Source organism: Maylandia zebra, linkage group LG9 (genome assembly GCF_041146795.1).
Source record: "Maylandia zebra isolate NMK-2024a linkage group LG9, Mzebra_GT3a, whole genome shotgun sequence".
Classification (NCBI taxonomy): Eukaryota; Metazoa; Chordata; class Actinopteri; order Cichliformes; family Cichlidae; genus Maylandia; species Maylandia zebra.
Genome location: NC_135175.1, coordinates 25,455,106 through 25,475,209, shown reverse-complemented (window position 1 = coordinate 25,475,209; position 20,104 = coordinate 25,455,106). Strand labels below are relative to the sequence as shown.

Genomic DNA, 20,104 nt, shown 5'->3' with positions numbered 1-20,104 from the left:
CCAAAACTATTCGACACACAAGTCAGTCCTCGAATTCTCACCTCGATGGGATACTCGTCCTCCATCCGGCTCAGATGGTTCCCGAGGCTTTCCTCGTCCTGGTCTGGAGAATCTGATGGTTCTGGGGGTGGAGGGGAGTGGGCTCGTGCCCGGGTCTGACCTGGAGAGCCCCCTGGTGCATTCAAGTCACGCTCCACCAGGAGGGCGATGGTGGGGGAGGTGCCGGTAAGGAGCGCTACTGCCTGGTCATGCCTGGCCTCTGTCATGTCTACACCATTGATCTGGATTCACAGTAAAACCAACCGCGGAGGGTGTCAGCCCACCAGGACGCTCCCACTGGTCATTTGCTACTCATAGGATGAATCTTTGACAACAAACCCAGCCTGCCAACAGTCGTTTCTCATCGCTCTCTCCATTCATTACCCAAATGAAAACTGAATGTTTAAGTTCTAAACCGATCTGATTTGTAATTCTGAGATTTTTCAAGTGCACCAAAGCGAGTTATTTAAAGAAGAACCAAACACCTACACAAAGCAGCAGGATCTTATACGGAAAGTGAGGGGTGCTGCAGGCAATTTAAGATGGCAGAGCGTCCCTGAGGGAGAAAAGCTGCAAGCAAGCAGAACTATTTTTCGTCAAACTGCCTGAAGTGAGCTCATGAATGCCCATGCTGCTATCTTTTCATGTAATCAGTTCAGCACTTCTTGCCTTTGTTTACTTAAAACTTCAGTGGAAGTGTGTAGCTTCTCCAAAATTGATCTTAAGTCCACAAAGGCAACAAGAAGTCGTCAGACACCACAGATTAACCATTTCATTACTGTTTATGTGTGTTTTAGGATCAAATAAATAGGGGTAGCTTTTAGGCATGCAGTCTAGTCCAAAGTGACAAGCAGAGGTCGGCACAGACCCGACAGTACCAGCTCTTACCACGGGCTGACACACTGCAGCCCCTGCTGTTGTGGTAACTCGTGTTCCACAAAATCAGCAGAGCAACAGGCTCAGCCCACTCCACCCCCAACACCATACCCACCACCAAGCAGGCAAGGAGATGTACTCAATGCATTAGTGAGCATGCACAACAGGAGAGCGTGAGAGAGGAAAAGAGAACCAAAGAGAAGCCAATGAAAGAAAAGAGGAAACCCAGAAAGAAGGCAAAGAGGACCATTCAGGAAGCTTTTCTGTGATTACAGAGAGCAGGAAGTGCAGTAAAGAAACAGATCTGATCATCATCAGTTCATTTACAGTAAATAACAAAGTGTGCAAATGTGCATGTGACCAGACAAAAACATGCGACAGAAGAGTTGCTAATACGCAGAAAGATACGGGAGCACAAAGCAAAGCTTGGAGTGGGATGAAAAGAAAGATCATGCAAAGGCTAAATGTTTTAATATTTAACTAAAGCAAATAAAAAAATCTTCATCGAATCCAAATAGAGAATGACTTTATATGAGGACCGTATCACTAACTCATGGACGTGATGTGTGAGATTTTGATGAGATAACCTTAAGGATGGAAACACCATGTCAGTCACACAAAGCCTAAAACTGACTTATGAAAGCAGTGATGCTGGCACAAATGACACAGTTTCACAACAAAAATGGAACAAAATGCAACAAAAATGTCAAAAAGTAAATGCCACATTTACCAGATGTAGGAAAAATGTTGTATCGCTGTTATTCTCACAACACAAAAACGATACCTAATTGTTTGGGATTCATGTCTAAACTTATTCCTGTTTGTAAAGAAAGCCCTGCTTTGATCACAGTCAACACTACAGTGTCCAGATGGAGAAGGATGGTAGTACTCACAGAGATCACCCTGTCGCCCACACGCAGCGTGCTGTCTTTGTGTGCCGCTCCGCCCTCTGCGATTCGAGAGATGTAGATTCCCTAAAACAAAACAAGACAAGGACGACTACTGATTTAAAACATTTCTGCACATTTGTAGATAACTTATTTTTTACTCAAACATTCTCATATACTGCAACTAACAACGGCATCATTCCGAACGATGGCTACAACAAACCACAGACCTATATGTAAACGCTCGCACTGAAAGAAAAACTGAATTTGTTTTCATGACTGCTGCAAAATTGACATAGTTCGACACATTATCAGCCCACACTGCCAGACAACACACAAACAACCTCTACATATAACTGATTAACAGGTCAGCGCCAAATAGTTAAAACGCATTAAAAGCCTCGACTGCCAGCAGCTCGTTACAAAGTACGAGCGCTGAAACGCTGTCCCCTTTGCTCAGACACATTACACCGTTTGTACACCAATAAAAACCCAGCCTAGCTGCCAGCCTGTCCCACATGAACAGAATGTGTAAACAAATGCATGTGCAAAGTCTAGTGCACCAATTCACATCCACCAGGTGAGTCACTGCATCCACTTCAAAAGGCTTTTTGAAAGAGAGGAAAGACTTACAGTCAGACCCGCTTAAACCTTATGTTTATGACTCCTTCCCTCTTTGTGGGCTCCTGGAGCTGCTCGAGCTGCAGAGCAGCAGTGTGCTGGCCCAAATATACATATCCAAATTACAGCAGGCCTATCGAGTGTCAAGGCTGGCTATTCATATCGGCATCTCCCAGGAGATGACTGTAAGCGCTGTGGCCAGAATAGACGGCGTTAAAAGACAGATTCGCTCTGACTGAGACTGTTACTGCAAACATGTGACTTCACTTCCTAACTTTCAAACCACACTTTTTGAAAACCCTTTTATTGATAGTATGAGGCACTGTCTGCAGTTTTGGATGTTTTTTTAAAATGTCTTTTTCCTCTATTCCCTTCTTCATTCCCCAGATTTGGACATTGACAGAAGGTTGCATACATCACACGAGTAAAATAAAGCAGCCATCACATCTCAATCTGAGGAACCAAACAACTCCCTCAAAGAACTGAGTCAGTTCAATGAAGTATTGTGTTAAATCATCTAAAGATGAATGACAGGAATACTTCTGTAATGCCATTTAACTGATTCAAACAGAGGACGCTCTGCTTGGATGTTTACACAAACTTGCATAATGAACTACAACATGATACAGATCTCAGACAAACATCTGTCCCTTGTGCTGCTTATTTTAACATCAGACATGACACTGTGATCTGATAGTCTCCTATCAGGCTAAATAAAACTCAGTTAAATATAAATTACTCTTACTTTTAAGGTTTACTTAACTATAATTTCAGTGGGCAGGTCAACTACGAGGGAGGTGTTTGATATGGGAGCAAAAGATGCTGCTGGGTGGAAAATGATGGGATGGTAAATACATAAGAGGGTCACCTTGGCAACAAGAGGCCTGGACTCTTACAGTAGTGCCCAAGTTTCAGCTACAGAAGCAAAGCAAATCAATCGCTTCACATGCAGACAGGGCTTACCAGGTGTTGGGAACAATCCACAACCATTATTCTAAGTATGGATTAATCTATCAGTTATGTTCTCAATAATTTAGCTGGCATTCATGCATATCAACAGAGAAATACATGGCAAACACACTTGAAACAGCTAAATCATTTACCCGCTCAGAACTGGTTGTAGTATGACAACAAAAAGTGCACCATAGACGGACAGATGCCTTTTCCACGTACAGCAGTTGATCAATAAATGGTTGTAAGCAGACGGCAACATGATGGTCAATCCACAAAGACAGATTAACGTAACCGCAGCCTGTTTTTCTACATATCAACATTTTTATTCCATTTGCGAATAAATTCTGCCTCATCTGTCACATAATGAATTTAATATCTGTACTGTCACAACCGACACCTCTCTGCCTCTGATGTCAGCACTATGAACTTTATGATGTGTATCTGACAGCTCAATATAAGAAGTGATCTTCAGAGGATGAGAAAAAGGTGGATAGGCTTTCCCTTAGTGATAGGGTGAGGAGTTCAGTCATTTGGGAGGGGCTCAGAGTCGAGCCGCGGCTCCTCCACATCGAAAGGAGCCAGCTGAGGCTCTTTTATTTCTTTTCTTTTCTTTCCTCACCGTGTCCCCTGTGCGGTACGCCGTGGAGCCTTTCCCCCCTGCGATGCTGAATCCCAGCCCCTTGTCATTACGGATGAGGCAGGTGGAGAACCGCTGCCTCGGCCCGCTTGGACTGTTCTCCAAGTTAAAGGCAAGGCCGCTGCTCCGCCTCTCCCGTGGGAAGTAGTCATCCTCGGGCCTAAGCGGTGTGGTGGTGATGGCGTTCTCTGGTTCCACCATGCGCTCCCGCAGCACTGTCAAGGAAACTGTAGCACCGGAGCTGCGGAGAGCTTCCACTGCTGTGTGATGCTCAGCTTCGTGGAGGTCCACTCCATTTACCTGAGACAAGGAGATTGTTTGTTTTCTGTTTAACAAAACAAACAAAACACTCTTCTAGTCACCCTCCCTGTCACACACACAGACATGCAGATGTTTACCTCCAGCAGTTTGTCTCCCACTTTAACTCCAGCTCTGGCTGCAGGACCCTCTTCAGACACTCTGGAGATGAAGATTCCCTAAAAGCAACCAAACATTAACACAGTCAGTCTGTGACCTCAAATACTTCCAAACCTAAACAAACCCCAGGTACCCAGCCCTACCTCGTCATCTCCTTTGTAAGGCGTGGATCCTTTTCCACCAGCAATGCTGATGCCCAGGCCGCCTGTTTGTCGCACGATGGTGAGGGTGTGCTGCAAGTTGAGGACGGGGGAGTCAACAATACTGGGAGTGAAAACCCATAAAAAGCCTACTCATCTTAGGGCAGATTAAGAGGAAAACGAGCCCACGGCGATTTACTTTGTTTTGTTTGGGTTTATACAGGGTGTATCAAAAAGAATTATCTGATTTTGAAAGGCTACATTTTTTAAGTAATGGACAGAGAAAGAACCATGTGGTAAATTTTTAAAATGCATGAATATAAAGTTTTATGCAAAGCTTGCAGTGTCAAGTGCTCAATGTGCCTCCCTCCGGACGCATGGTAAATGTCCATGACATAGCCAAACTCCTTCCATACTTTAGTGAGCATTGTCTGGAGTCAGTGCTGTTGTTATGCTACCTACCGGCAACCACATGAAACTCACGAATGTGCTCTTACTCACGGTACGTGTTTCGATAGTTGATCGGTGAACAGCTGCAGGTTTAAAGCACTTTAAAATCGGATGATTCTTTTTGATGAACCCTGTATTTTAAGTCGTGGGTAACCTCTTTCAGCAAGAAGGTGGCGTCAATCAGTGCTGCACCCTTTGTTTTTGCTGATGGATAAACGCTGACTTCAGTGTCAGTTTATGGGCCTATGCCAGTTTAAATGGGAGGCAGATGGCTTTGTGTTTGCCTGAATTTGATTTAAAGCACGAACAAAAAGTTTGACCCAAATCATCCACCAATTAACCAATGAACTGACATGGGACATGAATTCTAACACACTGTGTAAAAATGCTTCGGCTGGACTCAGTGAGACCAACATTTTTCCCAAAACAAAGTGTATTATGTATGAATTGGAGTGTAGACTTGTGTACATTATGCATACTTGCAGGCCATGCAAAAAGGGGAGGAATGGAGACAAATGAGGTACAGATGGAAGGAAGTAACAGACAACAGTTTTAAGTGCCCTAAAGGTGGAGTCCTTGCTTTGAGACTCCAGTGTTGCTCAGTGTGACAAGAGCGAGAACAAATGTTTCTTGCAAATTTTCATCACCCACACTAAACATACTAAATGTACCGATATACAGTGAATCATGCAAAAAATAAAATGTAGATGGAGGGAATAAACAAAAACAAAAGCAAATCTGAAACAAGCTCTTTCTTGCACTTGAAATAACAGCCATGTGTTACAGATTTACACAATCAAAAATCGACTTTGTCATCCATCCACCGGTTATCCTGTTTGGAAGCTGGATTAAAACCTGGAGGAAGTTGGGAAAGTGGGTTTGCCTCATCAGAGTGTAACCAGCCCATTCATTCCAGGGTGACAAGGCACTGGACGGGATGAAAAAGGAGCAAAGCAGCAGAAGCAGAGGAGAGGCAGGGGAGAGGCAGAGTGTGCCAGAACCTGGACTGACTGAATATCTGCAAACTTCAATCCTTATGGCACTAACCCTTTTATAGAAGGAAAAGAAAAAGATCTGGTTCAGCCTGAAGAGGAGAATTCAACTACTCAATAACTGGAAAGGCCAGAGTTTCCTTCAAAATAGCAATATGTGCAAGCTGTGCAAAACTGCTGTAAATGCACTGAAATTAACCTACATGTTTAATCTATATGCAAAAACATCAGATATGGTTGATCAATCTGCAGCACGTGCAATGATAAGAATACCGACTCCTCGCTGAGAACCTGCTCTCCGTGTTTTCCTCACACTGTTTATTTAACAGAGGAACTGGTGGTATATATTTTTTCCTCTTTGGTGTGTATGTTCAAATACTGAGGGGGCGGGGTTAATTAATCACCAGTTAATGATGACTACCTTGTTTTGAGGTGGAAGTAACAATCTTACTATGATTACAAAGAAAAAAAAACTTAATTCATTCACTGAGTTCAGGCAATTTATTAAACAAATGCTGTTTTTCAGGTATCACCTGTGATTGGTTTATTATAAAACCCAGAAGGGAAGGATCAATGGAAAACCACAAATGTTGCGTTTAAAAGGCCAAAAATTAAATTAAAAGTTAAATGTTATCAAGTGCCTGGCTCTCTGCTTTAGACTCCAAAAAGCACAAAATGCTGAGAATGAAACTCTCACTACATGTTTACTATCACAGGGTTAAAGTGTCCACACTCCAGCTGTCCAGTAAGAAGAAGGAAGAAATAAATAGTGTCAGTTTCAGTCCTGTATTCAGGTTCTGCCACACTGGTCCCTCCTGTGAATGAGCTGGGATTAGAGGGGTTCCCTAGTGATCAGCTCGGATTAACCGTGGATTTCTGTGGGAAGTTTTCTCCATTTCTGAGTATGGGTGGACAAATGAATGGGTGAGTGAGGGACGGAAAGACAAGAGTGGATGGGAAAGAGTAGGTACAGACCTCTTCCTCCTCAATTCGAGCAGGTTCAATCAGCAGATTATTGACTTGATCAAATGACACCCCCTGTTAGGACAGGAACCAGCAAGAGGCATGCGGATTAGTCAGGCCAAAATAAAAATATGCACACAGACAGACACACCCAAAAAAAACAAAACAGAACAAAAAAAATATAAAAACCTCCAGACACACCAGACACTCAACACGCCACTGTCTGCTTGCAGGTTGTGAAGCAGAAGCGAATCCACACTCACTCCCCAGCCACCAAAAGCAAAATACAGGCAGAGGTGGAAAGACAAGACCAAGGAGCTGAGCCAGAATGCAAAAAATACAGTGCAGAGAGAGTGGACAAAAGAAGGCAAAAGCTCCCAAACCACAACAAGCCCAGCCTCCACACCATCAAGAGCAATTTCCTCCAGGAGCAAGACTTAAATTTAGGTGAAGAAGTCAGTTTCAAGCTAAAAAAATATAAACATAGCTAAACGATTCACAGAAAGTACAAAAGAAATGATACAGAAACTGATTTACTAGAAGAACAAAGTCCCTACAAAAATCCAGTGAAAGAAAATACGACCATGTGACGCAAGCCAGGCTCATTCGATGTTGTGTTCCAGCTCTGCCAGTACATGTTCTGGTTGGTCCGAGTTCAGTCACCCACACGCACGCACACATCCATACCCACACACCAAACAGATTCATGATGATGTTTGATCATTAGGTTAAAAAGGATTTCTACAATTAGCGTGACACAAATTAACAGATCTCAATTTAATAAGTCTAATGATCAACAAGGACATTCATTGATAAGCAGCTCCCGAGCATCCTTCACTCGTTTCATTCATACTTTACAAGCATACAATGTTACAAAAGCAGTGTGCAAGTGTCAATATTCAATTAAATCAGCAGGTAACTGATGATAAGGCGCGCCAGTGTTGAGCAAGAAAGGCTGAATTTATCCACAAAGAAAAAAAAAAAGGTTTAGACAAAGATCTGAATGCAGTCTTGTATGGAAACAAGGGATCACAATGGCCTGTGGCTGATTTATGCCGACATGTCTGCATGCTTTCTGTGGGGGAACAGGCTAGGAGAGGCAAAATCTGAGGGGGCCAGATGAGGCTGTTGGTGAGTTTGCGATGAATGTAATGCATCACCCTGGATTTATAGCACAAGGGCAGGGCGGCTTCATCTCAGGAATGACCCTGCATGCAACGCCACATCCATCTTAAGTGAATGCAGCTTGCAAGGTGGCAAAGGCTCTCCATGCATACAATATCAAATGTTTGCAAAGAGGCAACAAACAAGGAAAAATATATATGTAAAGTTTTAAATCCTAAAATATGCTGACTTGGTGTGTACTGCATGTCCTGCTGTGATGATATATAACACTTTCTACATTCCTGAACTGCACCCTGCCAGTGTTTGGATCTCTCTTTTACCTTTACTTGGCTGGAGTTGACCTGATGCCGGCTGTCCTCTGCCTCCTCCACTCTGTGGCGGTGCTGAGGAGTGCCATCACTCTGCTCTTCCTCCTCATCCTCCTCGTCCTCGGCAGCCTGAGCAGAAGAGTTGAGGGCGTCGGGACTGAAGCCCTGCAGCAGAGCGGCCACAGCCTCGGGTTTGGGCAGCTTGGTGATTTTGAAGTGCTTCTTGTAGTGTGGCGTGTCCTTTCGTATCAGACGCTTCTCCATGGGCCTCTTGTCTTCCTCGTCACTCCTCTCGCCGTCCTCGCCGTCCTCTTCGTGGTCCTCGTCCCCACCTCGGATGATGGGTTCTTCTGCAAAGTGCACAGTGGGCTGGAGAAAAGAAAGGGAGAGGATTTTAGAGTCTAACAGAAACAAAGACTGAATCCATGAAATGAGGAGAAAACCTATCCACCATTTACCTCAATGTACTCCACCTCCATCTCATCAAGGTCATCCTCATCCTGAGGGGAAGGGCCGTCCACACGGTTCTCCATGTGAGAGGCCTCAGTCACATTTTGTCTGTCCTCGTGGGAGGTGGCCGACAGCGTGCTGTTAGACACCTGTGAGTCATGGCTCTGATTGGAGAGGTCACTGAGCCTTTTTCCCTAAAAACAATGACATCATTTTTATTATATCAGCATGTACCACAGCAGCAGCTAGTCAGGCAGTATTAGAGCAAATTTTGAGTTTAGTTGTTTGTAATACTGGAGCTGAGCAGCAAGAAATGAAATGCTATTTGCTTATTTTTTTTAATTTTTTTTTAATTTGGTGGTGACCATATTTCTGACGTTATGTACCTGTGGGTCCAGGGACTGATCCTCGTCCTGTCTGGATGTGTAGGCTTCATTCCTCCTCTCTTCAATCCCTTTCTTCATCTCCTTCAGCTCACTGGGATGTGGTGTGGCTCTGCGCTGAAGGCCCTGAAGAAGAAAAAAAAAAGGCATTTTATCTGATTTTCCTTTAAGCACGACATTATTCTTTTTTTTTTAGCTTTTGTGCTGATGGGTCAGGTTTGCTTTGTTTAGTTTTTACTCACTCTACGCTCTGCAGCAGCCTCATCATCCTCATCCACCTCAGCCTTGGTCTCCTCCTGGAACTGGATGACCGACACTCTGTTCAGGTTGCTGTCTGTCCAGCTACCATCTACACTGTTCTGCAGCAGGTTCTCTGCAGATAAAGAGAGAGGGCAGAAGAAAGAGTGTGCCAGTTAAAATAAACATCATCTATACATGCTTCTAACAGGTCTGAATACTCAAATGCTTATTTAAAGCATGTTGCTTACCTAGGCTTGGGGAAGGCTGCTGGGGTAGCAAATAGCAGGTTAACACTTTCTCTCCTGTTCGCTCATCGTCCTCTGTCTGGAACTTGAGCATTGGCTGAGACTGGTTCTCTGCGAGCCACATGGCCTTCAGGTTGAGGTTTGTCAGGGCGAAAGGCAAGTTTTGTAATCTGGATAAACGTAAGGTCAGGACAGATAGATGAGCTTAAAATTTCTAAGATTTTTAAGGTGGATCTATTATTTATTTCCTTCTTTCCTGTCAGTACACTCAGAACAGCACATCAGCTGGGCTGGCGTCTTTGTGAGACAAACCTGAATTTCTTTCAACATGCCTGTCAGAGCCAATGAGACTGCAGCAGGCATGGGAGACATTTGCGCTTTTCCTCACATACTGTGGTCTACAGGACCACTGTCATGGTTAAATGGCACTTTCCTACTCCTCTTAAGCACACAACATGCCTCATTCACCTACTCGCATGCATTCAGAAAGCAACTTGCCCGAGGATACTTTGGGATGCAGACTTGAACAGCCAGGGATCAAACCACCAACCTTCTGATTAGTAAATTACCTCCTGGTGACCGGTTGTTCACACCCCACCCCAGTTTGACAACCCTTGCTGTAAGGCCACTCTCTCGTTAAAACAGTGAAATGAGGGGGCAGCACGCACCAGTACAAGACTAGCTGGGATTATTTTGACTTGCAAAGAGACTGTAGGAGAATGTAAGAATAAAAGTCTCTGAAATAACACTTTGACAGCGATAATTATGCTTCAGATCATTCTAGTAACAAACAATTTGCACAAAGTCATACCTGTGATGAAATTACGAACTACAAGGGCAAAAGTGTCGGTGCAACGTCTTTGTTTTATCTATTTTGGCAAAGACATTCTCTTCAGGTCTTCAACCTTTGCTGTGAAAGCTGCTGTGCATTATTAACGGTCTACGGTGTTAAGTAAGGGTACCTGTTTCCAGCCACATCCAGCACATGCAGCTCCGTGGCATCTGCAAGCTCAGCAGGCAGTTTGCCCAGGCGATTGTCTCTCAGTGAGAGGACGTTGAGGCTGGCACAGCCGCCGAGCTCTTTGGGCACGCTGCCCAGCCGGTTGCGGTCTACATTCAGGTTGGTCAGCTTCTTCAGCTTGCCCAGCGAGCGAGGAAGCGACTTTGAAAGCGAAAGGGAGGGAGACGAAAGCCATTAATGGAATCAGTGATTCAACATAATTATTGTTAATGGGACTTAGTTATTAATGGGTGTGCATGAACCCCTAATAGATCAAATGCAGGGCTGCAGGAAGCAGTTTATACTGTGCGTCCCTACCTGTAGCAGGTTCTCCGTCAGGACAAGTTCTGTGAGGTTTTCACACTCGCCTATTGAATCAGTCAGATGGGTCAGTCTGTTCTGGTCCACCTTCAGGATGGACAGCTGTTTCAGAGACCCTGCAGACAAATCACGGTAACATTTAGCAATACACAACATCGTACACTTCACTACTGGGCTGCACTATTTTTCATTCAGATCACATACGTGTTTCTTAATATATCTGTGTGTGGATGTGTGTGATTTTGAGCAAGAGTTTTATGCAGAAAAGCGTAAATGAAAAACAAAGACAGAGGCTGCAGTGGGCAGTTCTCACGATTCTTAAAATCTGTTTTACTTCACTACTAAGAAATTATTTGTATTCTTTCCACAGCAAGGGCAAAGAAGAAGGAACAGCAGAAGCACAGACTTAGCCCACATTACAGCTTATTTATGATGCACCATCTAAGCTGCAATATGTAGACGTGAGTTTGCAAGACTCACGGACAACATACTGTAAAATATGTTAATCTAATTAGTCCTTGCAATTAAACACATATCTGTGCTTCATCGGCATTATTTTTCCAGTAGGGGGCAGTGCTGTTCTTGTTTAAGATCACACTAGAGCCATATCCCAGTGTATACTTAATATGGCTTCATGATTAGGTGCAAAAACTTTCACTGACAAGATAACACACAGTTTACAGGAAGAACATTATTGAATTATTATTGAATTACTGAGTTAGTTACAAAACAAAGGTAATAAACACCAACACCAACACAGAAAACAAGCCTGTCCCTTCCCCTGGTGTTTCTCACCTATGCTGTCCGGGACGACCTCCAGCAGGTTCTGTGTGAGCAGCAGGTCTGTGAGAGCCAGGAGGCCATTCAGCTCTGACGGGAGCTCCTCCAGACGATTCTCCGACACATCCAGACACACCAACCTACGAAGGTTTCCCAGCTCCTACACACACACACACAAACACATAAATTACCACTTACAGTGAGCTATAGAGACACAATACAATCCAGCAAACACAAAAAGAAGAAAACTGCTAGTGGGAGTAAATTCTGCATGAACGCAACAGTTTGGAACTTCATGAAAATCAGGACATTTAAACAAACAAACAAAAAAACGAAAAAGCTGTACTTACTGGTGGTAATGAGGACAATTGGTTACGGTCCAGCCACAGCTCCCTTAGGTTGGGGAGAGCGCCGAGGGTATCCGGCTAAAGGAAAGTAGGGGAGAAAAGAGAGTGAGTGGCCATATTTTTATGTAAAATCTAATTTGTGTTAAAACGGCACGTTGTGCAGATCGTGCTTCATTTGAAATCTGTTAGAGGGGCTGAGAATTTGGAAAAGAAAAATCATGTGACATCTGTGGATGACTGTTACAGAAAGATCTGATGTCAGCCTCAGTTATACCACAGACCGCTTCAGATGCTTGAAGCTGAAATCAGCGCTGACTAGCACGACTCCCACCGGATTCCGACTTTCAGTTTGACTTTTCTGACACATCAGTACCAGGTGTGCTTTCTTACCATCTCTCTTCTCTGGCAGCTGACACACACACACACACACACACACACACACACACACACACACACCCTCGCCTCACCAACAGTGCCGTCTTCTTCTTGTCACTCATCACTTTTGTTTTATTTGGTCATTTTTGCACTTCACTTGAGTCCTGGCCATCTGGCAGGTTGTCAAAAAAGTTCACTAGCTCAAGAAGTTCTGTTGTCCCGTGTTGTCCACGTCACATGGGCAATCGTATAAAAAACATTCCCATAAACCTCCCTCTCGCCAGGCACCTCCTCCAGTTCTCCCTGGGGAATTGTGTGGTGTTCCCAAGACAGCTAAGAAGCATAATCTGGTCTCCTCCCAGTCAAAAGTGCCTTATCAACTTCCAGAAGACATCCCAGTCAGATGTTTGTAACACCTCAACTGGCTGCTTTGGATACAGAAGAGTAAAGGCTCTACTCCGAGTCTCTCCTAAAGACTTATCCCTAAGGGTAAGCCCAGAAACCCTTCAGAGGAATCCACCCACAGCCCTTGGATATAGTTGAGGGTATTTAACCGGTAGGCTCAATTAGCTAAAGTACTGCTTCAGCTTTGCCTTTACTTCTGTTTTCACCAGCTACACCAGTAAAATTACTTCAAATCTCCAACTCTACACTTTTCCCGAGTTGGAAAAATATGCCCTTGATACTTCAGGCAACAATCCCCACAAACCTGTAGAGGACAATTCAAACTTTGAAACAGAAGATAAATAAAAATTAAAGGTGACCCTATTATGCTGTTCCTTGGTTTATATCAAGTATGTAATTTTACAATGGTAATAATGAGGTCAGTAAATGTACAAGTAAACCTCAGATCTCATAGATGCACAGGGGCTGCACAAAAATCCAACATAAGATAAATACGGATTGAACCATTCAAGTATGACAGGTGAGTACAAGAATCAGCACAAAAGCTCTCCTTTAAATATGCATATGATCTTTCCCGTGTATTAGTGTACTGAAACAGAAACTTCAGGACTTTCAGAGACTTCTAGTCTGACACAGATTCCTTAATCTAATGTTGGTAAATCAGATTCTGATTTTAGGAAAAAAAGTCAACTGAAGGATCTTGAAATGAGCTCAAATTTAAAATATGAAATAATTAATTAGCATCTAAGCTGGCTGAGCGATGGTCTATGACAGGCATGCAGGCAAGGTTTCATCATGATGTCAACTGTTTGTTCAGCCTCCGCCCTCGTCAGGACATGAGACATTGTTTGCTCTGTCCTACACAGACAGGTGGGTGTTCCCGGGCTAAAACCGGCACTCACTCTGGGGTAGTGCAGGCAGGGCTTCACTTCTTTCAGACTGGCTGGGCCGCGTTTGGTGAAGTAAACATGTGGTCTGGATCATAATTACTGTGGTGGGACTGTGAGAGGGATATTTGTGATACGTGTCCATTTGAGAGTGTGTGCGTGTGTGTATGTCTGGTCTACTGGTTGTGCGAAAATGAAAAATATTATTTTAAGACACAATCAAGGGTGTTGTCTGAGCACGATGATGATCATTTAAGGGGATGAGACGCTGACTTACCAAAACTTCCAGTTCATTGCTGCCCAGGTCCAGCTGTTCCAGTTTCACCAGGAAAGAGAGCGACCTGTATCAAAGCACAACCGGTTACGTCACACAAATATGTGCACTCAAAGAACAAAGAGCTCCGGCTCCAACTGGTAACAGCATACCATTCATTCACATGTAGTGATGTACGTTCATAAACCTGCTGTTACAAGTAACTCGTGGTGTGTGCCTTTCCCGAAACGTCTACAGTAATTGACAGGTAAAAGTAGCAGTGACAAAACACCCCAATGAAAAATGCGGAGAGTGAAATATGTATGTGTGGTATGAGCAGAGATGAAAAACTTACGTGGGCAGAGACTTCAACAGGTTCTCCCTGAGCTCCAATGTCACCAGGTTGGCCAAACTACAAAAGCAGGAATGACAGAGAACACGAGGCACATAAATGAAGAGAAACAAAAAATATGAGGGGCAGGAGTTGGCAGGTGAAGAGAATAAAGGATGGGGGAGGAAAAGAAGGGAGAGGAGAGGCAGGCTGGTTAGTCAGATGGCGGGTCTGTTCGTCTGGGCTGCCAGGCGTGGTGAGGGACTCTTCCATCTGTCTGAGAACAGCAGTGGCCCGCAGCCTCCTCAGAGCACATCGGTACTCCTCGAGAACCTGCACGCTCGCTTTATTCATGCACATCTGTAAATCTCAGTGGCCACAGGTTACAGTTTTTGCAACCTTTAAGCACTTAGGTTCTCAATCTTACGCCAGTGAATTGTCACTAAAGTGTGCACAGCGACTGCTGCACCCTCTGCTTTTGGCACAAAATAAGGAAATCTGATGCCAAAGACAGATATCAGTAGAGATGTGTGAGGCGCCTCAAATCTTAAAAAAAACAAAACTGTGCAAGTCCAAATATAAAAGATATGAAGACTCATTACTTTGCTGAAACATCAGGATTTCTTTCCTCCTTCTTTTGTTTAGAAATGGATCATTAAGCTGGCTTTACGGTAGAATATAGGCAATATTTTAATGATAAAAATGTCCGAGTCTACTTTTCCTACAACTTTTTACAGTGTTTTGTTCTTCATCTCGTTACCCAATTGTCCCAATTCTAATTACTACCACTGTAATGTTTTGCAGTGAACCATGGCTAGCATTGCTTTAACAAGATTTATAACTGCAGAAGCCTTGAGGTGGATGGTTTATGCTCAAAGAGTATTCATGTATAATAAATTAACCTCTCTGTCATTTTAGTCAGTAAAACTGTTTGGTCGCCTTAGGGCCTAAATGGATCATAGTAAGAATGCGCTGTATTTAACGTCAAATTAAAGCGTGTCAGTAAAGTGTACATGTCTGGCCCCTCGTGGGATTGTCATTTTCCAACATGGAAACACTTTCTCTGCCTGTGCGAAGCCAGTTCGGCCTGACTTCTGAGAACTGGTCCCACATTGCAGCAGGTCTGAGAACTAAATGTGATACAGCAAAATTTGGGGTAATATTGTAAGAAAGTAATTGTGAACAGATCCTTCAGGCTTCAGTCATTTCTTGGGGAACCCTTCCTGTTGCCACTGACATGGCCCCGGTTCATCCTGAACACAAGAATATTTGGCTTTGGTTTCAATTTAGTTTAGTCTCTCCAGGCTTGTAATAATACTATAACTATTGTGATCTTTTAAGTTCGGTTTCATTTTTTTTTTGCATAAAATTAATTTTTCTTCATCTAACAACCAGCAATGGCAGAAAAATGCGCACTTACATGAAGTACAGTAACACAGCACTCACTGTCAACTATTGGCGCAACCAATCATGCATACATTCACAGCCACCCCTCATTCCCAAAAGCCAATTTTAAGCCAGGAAATACCCTGATCTGTGGTTCCAACTTTCCATTCATGAGTTTTTTTGTGCTTTGCCAACTACCAGCTTGTTGGCACCGGTTGTTCTTCAGTAAAAAAGGAATGAACCTGGCTCTAGATTAGGCACCGGCATCGGCACAGTGCTGGAAAGAGGACAAAGGGGCCTTTCACGACGTCCCAGACCAGGAGCAAGGTTTTTCATTTACAATGAGATAAAAGATAGCCAATGCTCCCACTTGCGTCAGTGTTGCTTTTATTTTTTTCTTAATCTAACCAAGAGGAAAAACTGAAAAAAATAAACAAAAACAATCCTTTTAACTTATCAGATTGTCTTCTATGAGCCATAATGAGCGTGTACATACTTTCCAATGTCGTTGGGCAACATCTGTAATGACACATCATTGAGGGCCAGGTGAGCGAGCGCTCGGAGTTGAGTGAAACCATCCGGCAATCTGAGGCAGAGAGAAAGAGGAAAATGGTGTCTGTTAGATTTTAATGGCAACAGCCAACTCACACACTGACTACTAGCCCTCCACATCTGTTAAAGAAATCAGGATCAAAGTTTCTGCCAGCTGTTCAATCACTTTTCCATAGTAGGAGCGGAGAGATATTGATGACAGGGGGTAAGAAGGTGATGAAGGTGAACGGGGCTATAATGGGAATTAACTGGTATCCTGGTTAAGCCAAGCGGTAGTAAGCACGCAAAACAATGATCAGCTCCAGACATGTGTTCATTTACTGTTCCTAATCCTTACTTAGCAGTGAAATGAGGGTCACACTCCACAAACTCGATATACTGTTTACATGCACACACACGAACAACTACAATATTTAAAAGTTCAGTTCACTGCACACTTAGCAAAGTAATTAGAGCAAAGAAAATGACACTCGCGCTTCATTTCGTCTGTCAAAACAGTGTTGCCCCCACAACTCTGCTCTCGTTACTGTATCTGGGAATACCCCGTTCTTATATTTTCCCCACACTGATCATAAAAAATGATGGGCTGTTGAAATGCACTTACCTGGAGAGGGGGTTTCCACTGAAGTCTGCAATCTCCAAGGCCCTGCAAAACTTAATGCTCTCTGGGATCTCAGAAATATCTGCAGGAGAAAAAGAGAAGAAGGAGGAGGAGTCAGCGTTGTGGATGCACAGATGTGGATCGTGAAACGAGCTGATGCTATAGAGCAAATGATTTTAAAAAGTTCCTCATAACCACAACCAGATCCCAAAGAGCAGAGAAGTCAGAGAAAAGAAAATGAGAGAAAAATGAGACGTTTTTTTTTTTTTTTTTTTTGCAGAGGTCAAAGTGTAGCAGTACATCTTGATTTTCTCAGGGATGCACTGATTGTGAAGATCTAGGCCAATAGTGGTGATTAAAGACACATGTACATATGTGTTTCAGCTAATTCACGTGATTTTTGTTCTTATTAATGACCATTTAGAGTCAGGAACCAAATAATTATTCATTATGAAATAATATCTATCCTTTTTCAAAATCTTGCAGCTCTTCATCGCATGAGCTTTGAAAATTTAGTACAAAATTAATTTAACCAGCTCATTCAACAGGGCTGATATCAGTGCCAGTTCTAATAGTGTGGTATAATTTTAATATTTACATTAGCATTTTGTTTTCATGTTCCTTTTTTCAATTCAATTTAGTTTCATTAGGTTTCAAAACTACATTTGCTTGTTTCAGTTTTTAGTCATGTTTTATTGCTTAATATTTAGCCTTTATTCTTTTATTAAAGTTTTTATGATTTTGATATAATAAGCACTTGTCAAAGGAAACACCTTTTCAAAGCAAGTGACTTATGTTTACACAGAGATCTCAGTCTCAAGAAAATCACAAACACTTCTTATGGTGGCAAAAATAACCAAATGAACATAAATTAAAACTAAGGTGAGCACACAATACCATATCAGTTATGGTTCAGTCACACTAAAAGACCTCTTTGTGGCTAGGGTAAAAATCTGTGGTTGTCCAAAGACTGCATTTAACGTTTGAGATTGTGTCTAAGGAGTTGCAGTGACCAACTGGTTGCCCACAGGTTGAGTGTGCGACACCCACGAGCAGATTCTGGGCGAACACTTTTGATACACAGGTGTTTGCGATCGTCTTCAGACTAACTGCAATCACTCATAGATTGCTGAGGGTTTGCAAATGATTTTTGTCTAATTCATAAACGCAGACAGGTCAGCAGCGTGGTGTAATCAATCCGAGCCAGTCTCCGCCAATCAGTGCAACTTGTCTGGGACATCTCTGTGTGATTGAGACTTTGGTCAGCTGATTGAAACTGGTGTATTCTTATTATATTCCTATATAAAAACAAGACTGCCGGGTGCCTTTTTTGAATTAGTTTCAAACCTATGAGATTCTGGCAAGACTGTAAGACGTAACTATGAGTTTTTGTGTGTGCAGAGAGCAACAGATTTGCAGTTTTCACCAGTTTATTACACTTACTCGCCATATTGAACAATTTACATGTAACTGCCGAGTTGGTCCCATTTAATCGCAGACTGACTCTTTCTTTCATTTTATCTGTCCAAACACACCAGCTCTGAAGAAGGCAACTGACTGTGCATGGCCACATCAGTTACATTTGATACATACATCTGAATCTAACTGCATTACATTTCCTGAGTATAAAGACAGAGAGCATTGTGTAATACTATGAAAACCACACCCCCAACAAGGGAAAACAATCAACATGCAACTATGGGCTGAAACACTAACAAAACGCCTTAAGCTGACTGAAAACATTAAGTCAGAGGATTATTTTAGTAGCCTATGTTTAGTACAATACAGTCAGTGGAAAGCCACAAACTTTTTCCCCTGGGGTGTGGGTGGGTAGGTGGGACTTGATTGCAGCCCGTCTCTCTAGTAAAATTCATGGCTAAAGATAAAGAAGGAATTAAAGACAGACAAAATTATATAAAATAAAGTTGCAGCCAGATGGTGTGCACGCTTCTATTGCTGTATATAGACCTAAGGTATTATAGATCTAAGGGATTAGGCAAAAAGTGAAAAAAATGAGTAAATAATAGTAGTTTTATGATTAAAACAATGCTTCTTCGTGTAAATACTATGTTCAACAGATGCCAAAAAGCATGACATGTTTCATACCAACACAGAGCATGTCCACCTTCGGAGTCGACGTGTGCAGCAAACTGGCTGTTCAGTTATGAGTCATCAAACAGACTCTTCACAGTTTAAATGTGAATGAAAGCGAGCCGTTCACCTGCTCCCATCCACCTGCTCCCATCCACCTGCTCCCATCCACCCGAGGTCTTACACAGCTGACCACCTCTGTCGATACCTGCAGCAAGACTCCATCAATAGTTGTTTTAAGTAGAGCTGGGCGATATGAGATTTTTTCATATCACGATATGTTTTTTTCATTTCAGGCGATAACGATATCTATCACGATATAAGCCAAATAACTATATTTGTAAGATTTAAATGTGCCGTTGCTCACAAGTAAAATTTGAAATAATCAGCAGCTTGTTTTTAAATATTTATTTCCCATAATAAGTTCAACAGGGTAGATGTACTTAAGGAACATGAGACTTTTTCAGATAAATAAAGGCAAATATTGCAAACTACACACAAGGCAGCCGCTAAAGCGTTTAAGTTTCAAAATAGAACAAACGAAACAGACTAAATTGTCAATTCCACTTAGAAACAAAATATTAATTCTAAAAATAAATCTTAGTTTGTTTTACAGAAGAACAGACAAAACTGACTAACTTTTGTCAATATCAAATAAACTGAGAACTAAAAGGAAATTCTCAATCTCTCCTTGTTGTATAGCTGAGCTTTTCAAACAGTTTTAACAGTTACTTTAGTCTGACAAAAGCCGAATGACGAATTAGCGCTTCCAGTCAGAGACTGAGGCTACGTCCACACGTACACGGGTATTTTTGAAAACGGAGATTTTCCGTTTTCGTTTTAAAAAATAATCCCGTCCACACATAAAGGCAGAAATGAAGGAAAACGCTGCTATGAACATGCCAAAGCAGCAGGTGGCGCTAGATTCCTAACCGTGCCGAAATGTTGGCCAATCAGAAGTCTAGAAGCCTCGGTGGGAAAAAGTAAACAAAGCTAGGGCATAGAAGCAGAACAGAGTCGTATGTGTGGACGGACAGTAACTGTGTGT

At 42.7% G+C, this 20,104-nt stretch overlaps 1 protein-coding gene across 19 annotated transcripts in view; it reads right to left on the bottom strand.

The window, feature by feature from the left end:
• Positions 1-20,104, bottom strand: part of scrib (scribble planar cell polarity protein) — a 79,752-nt gene that overhangs the window by 25,599 nt on the left and 34,049 nt on the right. For 18 of the 19 annotated variants that reach the window (XM_076888228.1, XM_076888227.1, XM_076888235.1 and 15 more), the window contains exons 3-21: positions 16,969-17,047; positions 16,309-16,398; positions 14,451-14,507; positions 14,120-14,183; positions 12,179-12,253; positions 11,844-11,988; positions 11,046-11,164; positions 10,690-10,889; positions 9,731-9,897; positions 9,485-9,615; positions 9,246-9,368; positions 8,868-9,053; positions 8,422-8,778; positions 6,989-7,051; positions 4,575-4,664; positions 4,413-4,490; positions 3,997-4,314; positions 1,809-1,889; positions 42-281 (exon numbers count right to left, since the gene is read on the bottom strand). In XM_076888228.1, coding sequence (XP_076744343.1) covers positions 42-281; positions 1,809-1,889; positions 3,997-4,314; positions 4,413-4,490; positions 4,575-4,664; positions 6,989-7,051; positions 8,422-8,778; positions 8,868-9,053; positions 9,246-9,368; positions 9,485-9,615; positions 9,731-9,897; positions 10,690-10,889; positions 11,046-11,164; positions 11,844-11,988; positions 12,179-12,253; positions 14,120-14,183; positions 14,451-14,507; positions 16,309-16,398; positions 16,969-17,047 — 2,663 coding nt within the window. The remainder of the gene's footprint in view (positions 1-41; positions 282-1,808; positions 1,890-3,996; positions 4,315-4,412; positions 4,491-4,574; positions 4,665-6,988; positions 7,052-8,421; positions 8,779-8,867; positions 9,054-9,245; positions 9,369-9,484; positions 9,616-9,730; positions 9,898-10,689; positions 10,890-11,045; positions 11,165-11,843; positions 11,989-12,178; positions 12,254-14,119; positions 14,184-14,450; positions 14,508-16,308; positions 16,399-16,968; positions 17,048-20,104) is intronic. The other variant, XM_076888234.1, reaches the window with a different exon arrangement.